At 42.1% G+C, this 12,591-nt stretch overlaps 1 protein-coding gene across 1 annotated transcript; it reads left to right on the forward strand.

Annotated features, from left to right (window-relative positions):
* Positions 1–4,708: 4,708 nt before the first annotated feature.
* Positions 4,709–9,912, forward strand: creg1 (cellular repressor of E1A-stimulated genes 1). The gene is made up of 4 exons (XM_056301249.1): positions 4,709–5,079; positions 6,222–6,341; positions 6,912–7,025; positions 8,418–9,912. Exons 1-4 carry the CDS (start codon positions 4,816–4,818, stop codon positions 8,517–8,519), a joined length of 600 nt encoding a protein of 199 aa, XP_056157224.1. The 5' UTR covers positions 4,709–4,815; the 3' UTR covers positions 8,520–9,912.
* Positions 9,913–12,591: the final 2,679 nt, after the last annotated feature.

Genomic DNA, 12,591 nt, shown 5'->3' on the forward strand with positions numbered 1-12,591 from the left:
GTGTGTGTGTTATGAGTGAGTGAGATTCAGGTTCTTATGGGCCTGTTGGATAAGTCAGTTTTATTTGTATAGCCCAATATCACAACATAAGAAGAAATGATTCTTCTGGACATTTTGAGTAACCCCCCCCCCCCCCCCCCGACTCCACCGTTCCAACGTACATTAGATCAAGTCTTTTTTTCTTTTTTTTTTACTACCACACTGTAATAAAACATTTTATAAGTTAAAAGTGTCAACCGTTTATACCACTTTGTTCATGTTCTCTACTGGTTTTAAGACTTTCCCTCCTAAAAGGACAGAGATTCAATTGCGATAACGTTTATTTTATGAGACTGTTAAAACCACATCCATTACCACCGAGGGTAGCTGTGCCTCGCCCGTTTCAACTCGTGTCACTTCCCGCTATATTACAAAACAACCAAAGAGTGGGAAAATCTACCAAACAGTAGATCCCTCCTGACAGAAAACACCCGTGAAGAACTGCTTTCCTGGCTTAATAACTTCAAGTGTTAAATCTAATTCCTGTGTACGCACCCCAGCTTCTCAAATTCTAGCCGAAAGGCTAAGTTGGCTGACGCCGCCGTGTCTTTTTTTATTTATTTTTTTTATTCACAAATTGTTGGCAAACAACAGTGTTGCAAGTTAAGACAACACCATAACACAAACAACAACAAGAACAATTAACATAATATCAGGGGATCGTAATAAAAACCAAATGAAAATGAAGCAAATCAGCTCTGAAAGATGTCGAATTGAGTACAAAGATTTATAGTTTTAATGGCTTTCCTATTCTTAGACTATAGAATTGTCGAAATATATTGTTTGACTTCATTCACAAATATTAAAAAAGAAGGTTTACGACCGGAGAGTTTCGGCTTATGGATATGTGACTTGGCAAGTAGTAGAATCGGATTGATGATATAGTAGTCATTTGTTTTAGAAGGCGAGTAAGTAAAAAAGCCAAGCAACGTACTTTCATAAGAAAGGGAAAAGTCAGGGTGAATATTATGGGTAACAAAAGTAGAAACATCTTGCCAAAAAGTGCATGTACAAGAGCAAGCCCAAAAGTAAATGAGTTAACCCTTCTGGAACCACGTCTCCTCCCCACTGGCCCGTGTCGCCTACGTCACACTCTACCCGACGTTTTTGATCCCTCCGTATGACGTAGCAAATTTGGAAGGGTCGGTGGTAATACGAGTTTCCCCCCTGGACGTAAGCAAAAGGGTATGTAAGGTAGTAATGTAAATCCGCCACAGGGTGGCACTGTTACGCCAAGCCTCCGCCTCCTTCCTTTTCCACGCAAACATCATACTACAACAAACACAATGCAGAGTCCCAGGGCGTGTAGGGAGACGACGGCCGAACGCAAAGTGCGGGTTACACCATTCGTGGCTGAGACCTGGACACTTTATTGGCACTCGCTTGCACTTCACCTCTCAGCTATCAGCTGCCCGCTGGCCTCATCATACTCACAGCTTCCGGCAGAAGAAACAAAAAAACATTGTATCAACGTAGCCTTTTGCCCGGGACAAGACTTAGGGGTACGGTGTTGCAAAAGGGACAAACATCGCCATTTGCGGCATTCCCAGCGGAACATACAGCGTAACAGTGCCACCCTGTGGCGGATTTACATTACTACCTTACAGGTAGATTTGGGGTTGTGACTAATTTTCTTCTTAAAAGCGGCCGTGTGGCGTGGTGAGGTGTGTGTCGTTTTGTCACGGAGGCGAGCAGTTCTACCATTTTCGACCTACATCAGCTTGTTTTCATCTTAAAAAAAAAAGTTTATTTTGATTTATTGCAAAATGAGGGTGATCTAATCAAAGAAAATGTATTGAATTAAAAAAAGATTATTACCTAGGGGCGAGAAATATCTTTGACTGTAAAGTTAGTGGGTCATACAGTTTTTGATTGGGAAGTTAATTAACTCTGTAGTAGCAAAGAAAATGATTGGGAAGTTAATTAACTGTAGTAGCAAAGAAAATTATTGGGAAGTTAATTAACTGTAGTAGCAAAGAAAATGATTGGGAAGTTAATTAACTGTAGTAGCAAAGAAAATTATTGGGAAGTTAATTAACTGTAGTAGCAAAGAAAATGATTGGGAAGTTAATTAACTGTAGTAGCAAAGAAAATGATTGGGAAGTTAATTAACTGTAGTAGCAAAGAAAATGATTGGGAAGTTAATTAATTGTAGTAGCAAAGAAAATGATTGGGAATTTAATTAACTCTGTAGTAGCAAAGAAAATGATTGGGAAGTTAATTAACTGTAGTAGCAAAGAAAATGATTGGGAAGTTAATTAACTCTGTAGTAGCAAAGAAAATTATTGGGAAGTTAATTAACTGTAGTAGCAAAGAAAATGATTGGGAAGTTAATTAACTGTAGTAGCAAAGAAAATGATTGGGAAGTTAATTAACTGTAGTAGCAAAGAAAATTATTGGGAAGTTAATTAACTGTAGTAGCAAAGAAAATGATTGGGAAGTTAATTAACTGTAGTAGCAAAGAAAATGATTGGGAAGTTAATTGTAGTAGCAAAGAAAATGATTAGGAATTTAATTAACTCTGTAGTAGCAAAGAAAATGATTGGGAAGTTAATTAACTGTAGTAGCAAAGAAAATGATTGGGAAGTTAATTAACTCTGTAGTAGCAAAGAAAATGATTGGGAAGTTAATTAACTCTGTAGTAGCAAATACAATTATTGTAAAGTTAATTAACTCTGTAGTAGCAAAGAAAATTATTGGGAAGTTAATTAACTGTAGTAGCAAAGAAAATGACTGGGAAGTTAATTAACTGTAGTAGCAAAGAAGATGATTGGGAAGTTAATTAACTGTAGTAGCAAAGAAAATGATTGGGAAGTTAATTAACTGTAGTAGCAAAGAAAATGATTGGGAAGTTAATTAACTGTAGTAGCAAAGAAGATGATTGGGAAGTTAATGAACTCTCTAGTAGCAAAGAAAATGATTGGGAAGTTAATTAATTGTAGCAGCAAAGAAAATGATTGGGAAGTTAATTGTAGCAAAGAAAATGATTGGGAAGTTAATTAACTCTGTAGTAGCAAAGAAAATGATTGGGAAGTTAATTAACTCTGTAGTAGCAAAGAAAATGATTGGGAAGTTAATTAACTGTAGTAGCAAAGAAAATGATTGGGAAGTTAATTAACTCTGTAGTAGCAAAGAAAATGATTGGGAAGTTAATTAACTGTAGTAGCAAAGAAAATGATTGGGAAGTTAATTAACTCTGTAGTAGCAAAGAAAATGATTGGGAAGTTAATTAACTCTGTAGTAGCAAAGAAAATGATTGGGAAGTTAATTAACTGTAAAACGAACACTTAATTTGTATTTATTTCTAATTTTTGAAGGGGATATTAACTGCTGACGACCCCCTTTCTCTGTTAAACTGTCCTGTCCTGTGTCCATTTTGGCTCATCCATAGTGTTGCCTCAGTACATTGCGTTTTTATTTTTAGAAATAAACTATTATCCTTTTTTGCCATTGATTGTTGCGGTTGTCTCATACGACAAAGATTTGTAGGAGAATGAATTAACTGTGAAGCGCTTTGAGTGGCTGTTGCAGCTACAAAAGCGCTATAAAGTGCGACTTGATTGATTTAAATGATCTTTCCATGTTAGGCAGAGGTGAGAAAAATATTCATAAAGTTTGACATATTGTAGCGAATTCGGGGGACGACGCAACCACAGAAAGTGCCGCGGCCGGGAGGCGAACACGTACCGCCCGCACCGCAGGAGACGTCGCTAACCGCTCGACTAAAGCAGTGGTTCTCAACCTTTTTGGGGTCCTGGACCCCGAGCGTATTTTTGATCTACCCTGAGGACCCCTCCACCTGATCTTGGGGGAGGGGGATTGCAATTTGATAGAAACAGTAGAAACTGCATTTTAAATTGCATTATAGCATTTATTCACTCTTTGGGGCAAAAATAAGAGCTTTCAGTTGTAACTTAGATATAGTTAACAAAACAGAATTCGTATTCAGTAACTTTCAGATATATGTAACAAAACAGAATATGTATTCAGTAACTTTCAGATATATGTAACAAAACAGAATATGTATGCAGTAACTTTCAGATATATGTAACAAAACAGAATTCTTATGCAGTAACTTTCAGATATATGTAACAAAACAGAATATGTATTCAGTAACTTTCAGATATATGTAACAACAGAATTTTTATGCAGTAACTTTTAACAACGCAAACGGGAGCGAGATCTCTTATTAAAATACAATACATTACACTTGTGAAACGGATGTAATTAGAGAAAAAGTCCTGTTACCCTTTATAGTTTAGGTAGATAAAGGTCTCAGTCACATTTGAGTAAAATAATCCCATTTCTATAAATGTCATAGGATCTTTTTTTTTAACGATATTTTATTTTCACGGACCCCTTGCAATTACACCACGGACCACTAGGGGTCCGCGGACCCCCGGTTGAGAAACACTGGCCTAAAGGGATCAGAGTCGCCAGCCGGCGGCCAGCGTGTCTTCTCATCCATGCACGATTATCTCCCGATTGTACGTTGGTCGAGTCATGCTCAGTTATTATTTGGACTACCCTTTACTTGATCGTTACACACATATTGTGTACATGCGTCTCTCCGTTGTGCTTCTGTGACACAGAAGTCGATTTGTCGTTTCCGTTCTACGGAAAGGTGTCCGCCGCCGGCGCCGCCCAGTCACGTGACAGAGTGCGCATGCGTACCAGCTTCCGTCTGCGCCGCAGGAGTTGACGTCCCGTCCGGCGCTGGCGGGGCAGGGGGGCGGACAACCAAATAACTAAACGACCAGACCGCCCGTGGAGACCATGCTGTCGGCTGCGTTTCTTCTCCTCCTCGCTCTCCCCGGCCTCTCCTACCGGATACCTCCGCATGAGGAGGTGGCCCGGGTGGCCCGATTCGTCGCCAACCAGTGTGACTGGGCGTCCATGGCCACGATTTCGACCCACGACCCGGTGAAGGGTCAGCCCTTCTCCAACGCCTTCTCCGTCAGCGACGGTCCGGTCGGCTTCGGCACCGGAGTACCGTACCTGTACCTGACCCACATGGAGATCTCTGTTAAAGACCTGCAGGTAGGTGTGCGTGTGTGTGTGTGCGTGTGTGCGCGCGCGCGCGCGTGCGTGAGTTTGTTGACAGCAGCTGTCAAAATAGGAAGGGACGGACGAACCAAAAAATGAACTATATATGAGCTTAATAAGCACTGCTGCACCAATGCGATGCCCTTTAAACTCGTTTTTGTGGTCCTTATCTCGGGACATTTGGAAAGTATAGAAAACGTTATGCGAGTACAAAGTTTGATTTATGCAACTTGAGCGGCTGGCGTGAGTCAGCAGGTTGTGCAGGATGACTCAGCAGGTTTCTTCTGGCTTATCAGTGCTCAGCATCCAGCAGATGGCTGATTCACACTCAGTTTGACAGAAACGCCTCCTTACCCCCCCTCCCCCGCCCCCCGCTCATTATAGATTTTTACTCTCTCTCAATAATGACACCGATGTTAGATTTTACTGTAATTTTTGTTTAGACCTCGTCTGAATAAATACCAGTTTGTTTTCAACCTTTCTGAAATATTCAACTGATGACTTATCAGGACATGGCAGAACAAGACTGAAATGGTCGAATAAGCAAGCGAAGTGGTGGAACAAGTTTAAAAACGGGGGGCCGGCATGGCTAAGGAGGTAGAGCGGGTCGTCTTGTAATCAGAGGGGTCGCTGGTTCGATCCCCCGGCTCCGCCAGAGAGCGCGCCGAAGTGCCCTTGAGCAAGACACTGAACCCCCCCCCCCCCCCTAACTGCTCCTGATGAGCGGGATTGGTGCCTTGCATGGCAGCCTCCGCCATCAGTGTGTGAATGGGTGAATGTGAGGCATTACTGTTCTGATAGAATGCTTTGAGTGGTATATAAATGCAGTCCTTGTACCATTTCCCAAAAAAAGGACGAACGCAGATAAGCCTTAAGATTGGTAGTATTAGAAGATGGATAGTAGTACGGAGGTGTTATCAGCGGTAGTATTTGTGTGCGTTTCCCCAAACTGAACATTTGTATCTACTTATAGAAAATGCCTCTGTACCTTGGAATATCAGTATACTGATATCAGTATACGAAGTCAGAAATCAATTTCCAGAACGATTGTTATCGTCTCTGTACAGCAACAAAAGGAAGTGTGGAAAGGTTTGATTGATGTTCGCTGCTTTTCTCTGGTTGGCTTTCTGTCCCAGGTGAACCCCCAGGCGTCTCTCTCCATGTCTCTGGCCCAGACGGCTTACTGTAAGCAGCAGGGCTTCGACCCCCAGAGCCCCCTGTGTGCCCACATCATCCTGTCCGGCTCCGTGGTGGAGGTGAGCGCCCGTCCACGTCCTCCGTTCTCAAATAAAATGAAAAGTCAAAAAAGAAACTTATTGAGACGCGTTCTTCCGCGTTAGATCACATCATATAGCTCATTCTGCTTGGCAACTTTTGCATGACAACAGCTTGACGTCCACATGCTCACCATCTCAACCTCTGTTGCCTACCGTATTAGATTATAGCCCAACATAAATTCTGTGTAATTGGAGGTGGCGCCCGTTGAGTTCAGCTGACATTGATTCAGTCACTGGGTTTCGCCGCGGGGGTTTTTCTCAGTCAGGGTAAAGTCGAGGATTATCGTGGCGCTTTATGACTCGGCAGCACTGAAAACTGCTGTGATGTCTGATTCAGAGAGAAGGTCAAACGGATGACCGGCACATGCTCGTTTGTCATAAAAATAAAAAAAAACTGCTTCAGCATCATAAATACATCAGCATTACAGGGGCCAGCGGGCGTGTGTGTGTGTGTTTGGTAGGGGGAAAAGGGACATTTTCAATCATTTTTGGGTTCAAATTACCGGGAAGAAAATTGAATACTGACTCTGTCTTCCTCATCCTGTCCAGGTGAACGGCACAGAGGCACAGTTCGCTAAGAAGGCTTTGTTCAGTCGACACCCGGAAATGATCGACTGGCCGTCCGACCACAACTGGTTCTTCGCCAAGTTCAACATCACCAAGGTGCGTGTGTATTCGTCACTCATCTGGCTGTCCACGTGTGTGTGTGTGTGTGTGTGTGTGTGTGTGTGTGTGTGTGAGATATTGTCGCCAAACAGTAGGTAGGTTCCCATTGCAATTTTGCACAAAATAGAAGTGTTTTTTTTTTTCTTCCAAAGTCGACAAAACACAATTGTGAGTGGTCTATTTCCCCTGAGTGATGTTAAGTGATGTTAAGACAGGGTGTTCTCTTAATATATTGCCCTGAATCTCCAAGATCTGATAAGTGTGGTCACACTGATTTCAATGCAGGCGTTTCGCATGCACCGCAATATCCGTGGTAGTGTTTAATCGAAGGCGACGAGGGCATGTGACGCACACAGCGATGCAAAGGCAATGACCTCCCATAGTTTTTCCGGGATTTATGGGAGGTCATTGTCTCCAATGATTTTATAGCAGTCCTGTGGATCCAAAACTTCAGAATGACCCACTTAACATTTGACTAGTTATGCAGCACAGCAGGAGCCCTCGTGGCGCCTGCGTATCACGCCCGAGGGAGCCAGCTCCCATGGGGCACTTTATAAACTGGCTACGTTGACTTAAATGCCAAAAAATGTGTTTCTCTTTCAGTTTTGCAAAATATTGCCGTGTCTAGTCATCTGAAAAACCACCTCATGCGAGCGTATAAGCTTTTTTGCAATATTTGAGTGTTGTTTTTTTTTTTTTTATATAATTCATAAGTTTCCATTACTCGTTCTTTAGTTTGCAAGTTCAAATTGTGTATTAAAGCAGGTTAATGGAAACCCACCTAGAGATTCTAGGCACCAGATCCTTTTGAATGGACGCATCTTTTGTTATATAAAACAACGACCTGATTCAACAAAATATTGAGATTTCGATCCCTTCGATCTTGCTCTACATTGTTAAAAGTAGCCAAGTGAGATGAAGCCAATGAGCGCCCAGTCTGTGTTTTGGAATACAGGAAGTAACTACTACTACTACTACTACTACTACTTTTGGCTGCTCCCGTTAGGGATCACCACCGCGGATCATCTGCTTCCATCTCTTCCTGTCCTCTGCATCTTCCTCTGTCAAGCCAGCCACCTGTATTTCCTCCCTCACCACATCTATAAACCTCCTCTTTGGCCTTCCTCTTGCCTGGTAGTTCTGTCTTCAGCAGCATCCTTCTCCCAATATACCCAGCATCTCTCCTCCGCACATGTCCAAACCATCTCAATCTCGCCTCTCTTGCTTTGCCTCCAAACCGTCCAACCTGAGCTGTCCCTCTAATACGTATACTCATTCCTAATCCTGGCCATCTTCGTCACTCCCAGTGAAAATCTTAGCATCTTCAACTCTGCCGTATAATACAGAATACTGGAAGTAACACTGACCGTTTTTTTTTGACTCCCTCAGGTGTGGGTGTTGGATTACTTTGGAGGAGTGAAGACCGTCACCCCTGAAGATTACTTCAAGGCCACGCCTTACAAGAAACACCATCACAGATGGGTAGTGTGACATCGCACCGTCAACATGGTGGGGGAGGGACTGTTGTGGACCCGCCAAATGATTCAATTAGCCAGCTCATTGGCTGTGATTTGTGCTGGTTGTAAGAGTGGGTAACGCTGCATAATGAGTATCTGTAAATGGTGATTAATAAATGAGTAATAGGGTACACTTTCTAAGCTCTTGCAACACACTTGTTAACATTTCCAGACAGCTATTCATTATAAAGTGTGACCTAAGAGCGAGACATCTTTAACGGCAATATTCCCAGAGTGATTGTATTTTGTTGATGAAATCCTGGTCTCAGATTAAAAAGTCTATGCGTTATTGGAGTGTACAGCTATGGTCAGGTTTGTGTGAAAAAGTTAAAAGCTTGGCTTTGTCATAAATTATATAGAATAATATAAAATATAAAAATGCAACTCGACTGATTGATGAATTCAACACGTTGTTTTTAATTTAGCTTGTCTGCAGTGCCGTCGTTTGAACACTAGGGGGCAAAGTAGTGGCTCGGTGCAAAGCCATGAAGAACAAAATTTTGAATTATTTTGATGTGGGATACAGTCAGTAAAGCTGCGGTTTATCTTGACAAGGTTTTTCTTTATTTTCATGTCCAAAGGCCAAACATTAATAATTATTGGACTAATTGTGCATTCTGGAGGTCAAAGGTTGTGAACAGAGTTTAGATTTAATTCTTATGACCATGAATGCTGTCACAAGACTTCATCCCCTGTTTCAAATAAACGGGGCGAAGACACTGATTCAGAAGCTCCTTAGGTTCATTATTGCATCATATATTTGCAACGTTTCAACCATCACTGGTGTTCATCAGGGAAACCTTGGCCCGACTGGGGTTGGACGTGCGCATTATTTTCTGTTTTCCTGTTTTGCCATGTACAGAAAGCTGTGCTTCTATTACAGACATACGTTGAATTTCAAACGTAGCCAAGGGTGATTTTTTTTTTTATCCGTTAAGTTGTCACAGCACATTGCCCTTTCATAAATAACCTATGATTCTTTATTGTTATTAATTGTTGGAGATGTCTCATATGACAAATGATTTTGGCTTGTTAGTGATGGGAAAAGTATTCATTCATCTAAAATCAATGTTTGGCTCTTGATTTTATGTTGATTTGCTCATGCCCATGTTTGATTTATTATGTTTTGATTTTCATGTCAGGGTATCATGAACCAGTTATAATACGTGTTTCTATTAAAAGAGCTTTCTTACAACGTTCTGTAAAAAAAAAATTCTTTAGACTTTAGTCGAGAGACGGAAGCGGCCTTATGCCTTATACTACTCAATAACTGACATGAAAAATTTTTTACTTTTATAAACTTTTGTGACATTTTTGGTGTAATCTATTGAGTGATTGAATGAATAAAGTTTTATTTTACATAACAAGCAGTCCTACATGGCTTGTGTGGTGTGTAACTTAAGACAAAATAATGTCCAGAACCCATAGAAATGAAATGGGGGGGGGGGGGGCTGAACAGGTTCCTCTTTCAGACGAATCCTTTTTAATATGACTCGAATGTCAATGAATTAAACAGGGCTTTTACTGAGGTGAAATACTTCTTTCCATAAATTCATCCAGGTAGAGAACGACCAGGCTAATGTGCTGGTTTAACTCTTGCATCTAAGAGTCAGGCTGGTTTGTGAAGCAGGACAGGGCTGGAAAACTGCAGGCATCCATCCATCCATTATCCGAACCGCTTACCCTGCTGCAGGCGTCCTCATGGGCAAAACCAAGACACCATTGAAACACCCCTCCTGACACGTTCAAACGTTTAAAATGAGGTGACTACTATCTTGTTTAACATCCTTTTTCTACTTAAAAAGCACAAAAACTCTGAAAAGGGCCTGGAAGCGCGTCTACTTTCTCCCTCATTGAGAAATTCAGGCATATGCAAATGTCTCAAGCCTCACGCCCCGCCCACTAGCGCTGCTCGCTCGAAAGAGCATGCGCGTCAAGATGGCAAACATCCACGAAGAAGAAGCGGAAGCCGAAGAAGAAGATGAAGAAGAAGAAGATGGCGAACGTCGGACATGTTTGAGCCTCAGTCAGATCCGGATTGGGACTTTGCTATGCACCAAAATCGGCGACTAGCAGACGTGTCGGAATGGTAAGCGTCTTTTATTAGTTTATGTTGTTTGTTAGCTTGTAACAGGCGGAGGCTGACACGGCGCCGGTTGTGAAACATACAATAATATCTGCTACGATATTAGTCTGTTCACATTTTCACATTGTTATTACGCAATTATAAACCAGAGGTCTAATCGAAGTTTGCAGAAATATGTATTCCGTCTGGCTTAGATGTTCGTATTACGTGTAATATCCCTGTAAACTACTAATAAAACGCGTTAGCCTCTAGCTAACGGGTCTGACCCTTTAGTCGAGCGGTTAGTGACGTCGCCTTGTGGTGCGGTTACACCTCGTATCGAATCCCGCACCGGGCAAGAAAGTAACCGGTTATATCCGTATAGCTTAATAGCCAGCCAAGTTTGCCCTGGGAACTGGCTCATTGGCAGTAGTCTAAAAGTCAAAACCACCAGAACGTCGGGGCGAGGAGACCCGCGCCACACATTCGTTTATGGTTCCGAGAGTTTTGTTTGGGACCAAGCCCGAAAGCACCGGAGGAAGGACCCTCCCCCCCGCCGACGGCTCCCGACGCCGCTCCGTCAACCCTCGGTGCGCACGACGACGCCGGAGCAGGGGGGACCAGCGTGAACACGGTCGGGATCGAAGTCCGGACTAGAAAAGAGGGTTATTATTGCACACAGCACCGTTTTTCGGCGCACCTCGGGCCGCCGTCGTCGTTTCATATAGCTAAACTTTGAAACGTTAGCTAAATACGTAGTTTACAGCTTTACTATTGTAACCGGTTATTTTCTTGCCCGGTGCGGGAATCGATACGGAGTGTACTGCAACACAAGGCGACGTCGCTAACCGCTCGGCTAAAGGGTCAGACCAGGCTAATGTGTCTTATTAGTAGTTTACACTAGCAGCAGCTAGCAAAAAGCTAACGGAGTTAATGCTACTTATAAGTCACAGAGGAAATACGTTAATGCAGAACGCTTTTCATTTGACCGTTGTCTGAGTAAAAGAAAAACATAACTTACATACTGGCAGTCCTATGGTAAATAGTCACCGCAGCATCAGACTTCAAAACAAATTTCTCGTGAAAACCCAGTGACTTTCGCATTAGGTTATGGAAACACTCCTCACTGAAACTGGTATAGACAGTGGAAGGACGCTCCAGGATCCCGTTTACGTCTAAAACTTGCCGCTGCCAAACCTCCCACTCTTAATGCAAACTTGCTCTCTGCTGTGCACGAGGTTCCGGATTTATTTGCCCGCCCCTCATTTGCATATTGGACAGCGATTGGCTGTTGGATTTGTGACGTACCAAATCTGGCTTGTCCGGGGCACGTTTGAATCTCAGATTTTATGGGGGTGCACAGACAGCTTCTTCAGTAGAGGAATGTGACAACGCCGCTCTAGTGACAAACTTTGCGCAGATACAAATCGGTACAGTCAAGGCCAGACATTTTAGGGGACACAAACGTGGGAAAAAAAAAACACATTTTGGAGTCGAGGGGTACTAAGATTTATTAAGCTTTACTAAGGCTCAGTATGTGATCTGATATGACATAATATAAACAATTAATTCCCAATGAAAAATTACAAGTCAAGTTTATTTATATAGCACATTTAAAACAACCACAGTTGACAAGACTATCCTAATGTGATTAAACTGGAAGAGTGATGGTCAAGTTCCATGACCGTCACTCTTCCAGTTCCAAATACACATAGAAAGCATGTCTATGTGTATTTGTGGGCAGCATTAATTTTATAGACGAGGATAATTATAATGACAAAATATGAATATAAGAATACAACGAAAATTGTTCGTGACGTTTTTCAATGATGAACAGAAGACAATGATGAAATCAAAACTCAACCTTTGTAAGGAAAAATCAAAATTTATCCCAGCTTTTATGCAAAAAAACTCCCTTATAGTTTCATCCTCTTCTGAACACTTTTTGTGGTAGGAGTCAAATAACCTCTGACAGTGTATA

This window comes from Lampris incognitus, chromosome 21, assembly GCF_029633865.1.
Source record: "Lampris incognitus isolate fLamInc1 chromosome 21, fLamInc1.hap2, whole genome shotgun sequence".
NCBI classification, from domain to species: Eukaryota; Metazoa; Chordata; class Actinopteri; order Lampriformes; family Lampridae; genus Lampris; species Lampris incognitus.

What these genes read in the sequence shown, in the direction of transcription:
- creg1 (XM_056301249.1), top strand. Translation starts at nt 4,816, where the DNA reads ATGCTGTCGGCTGCGTTTCTTCTCCTCCTCGCTCTCCCCGGCCTCTCC. An exon ending in TCTCTGTTAAAGACCTGCAG is followed by an intron (nt 5,080 to 6,221) that starts GTAGGTGTGCGT and finishes TTTCTGTCCCAG; the next exon opens with GTGAACCCCCAGGCGTCTCT. An exon ending in TGTCCGGCTCCGTGGTGGAG is followed by an intron (nt 6,342 to 6,911) that starts GTGAGCGCCCGT and finishes CATCCTGTCCAG; the next exon opens with GTGAACGGCACAGAGGCACA.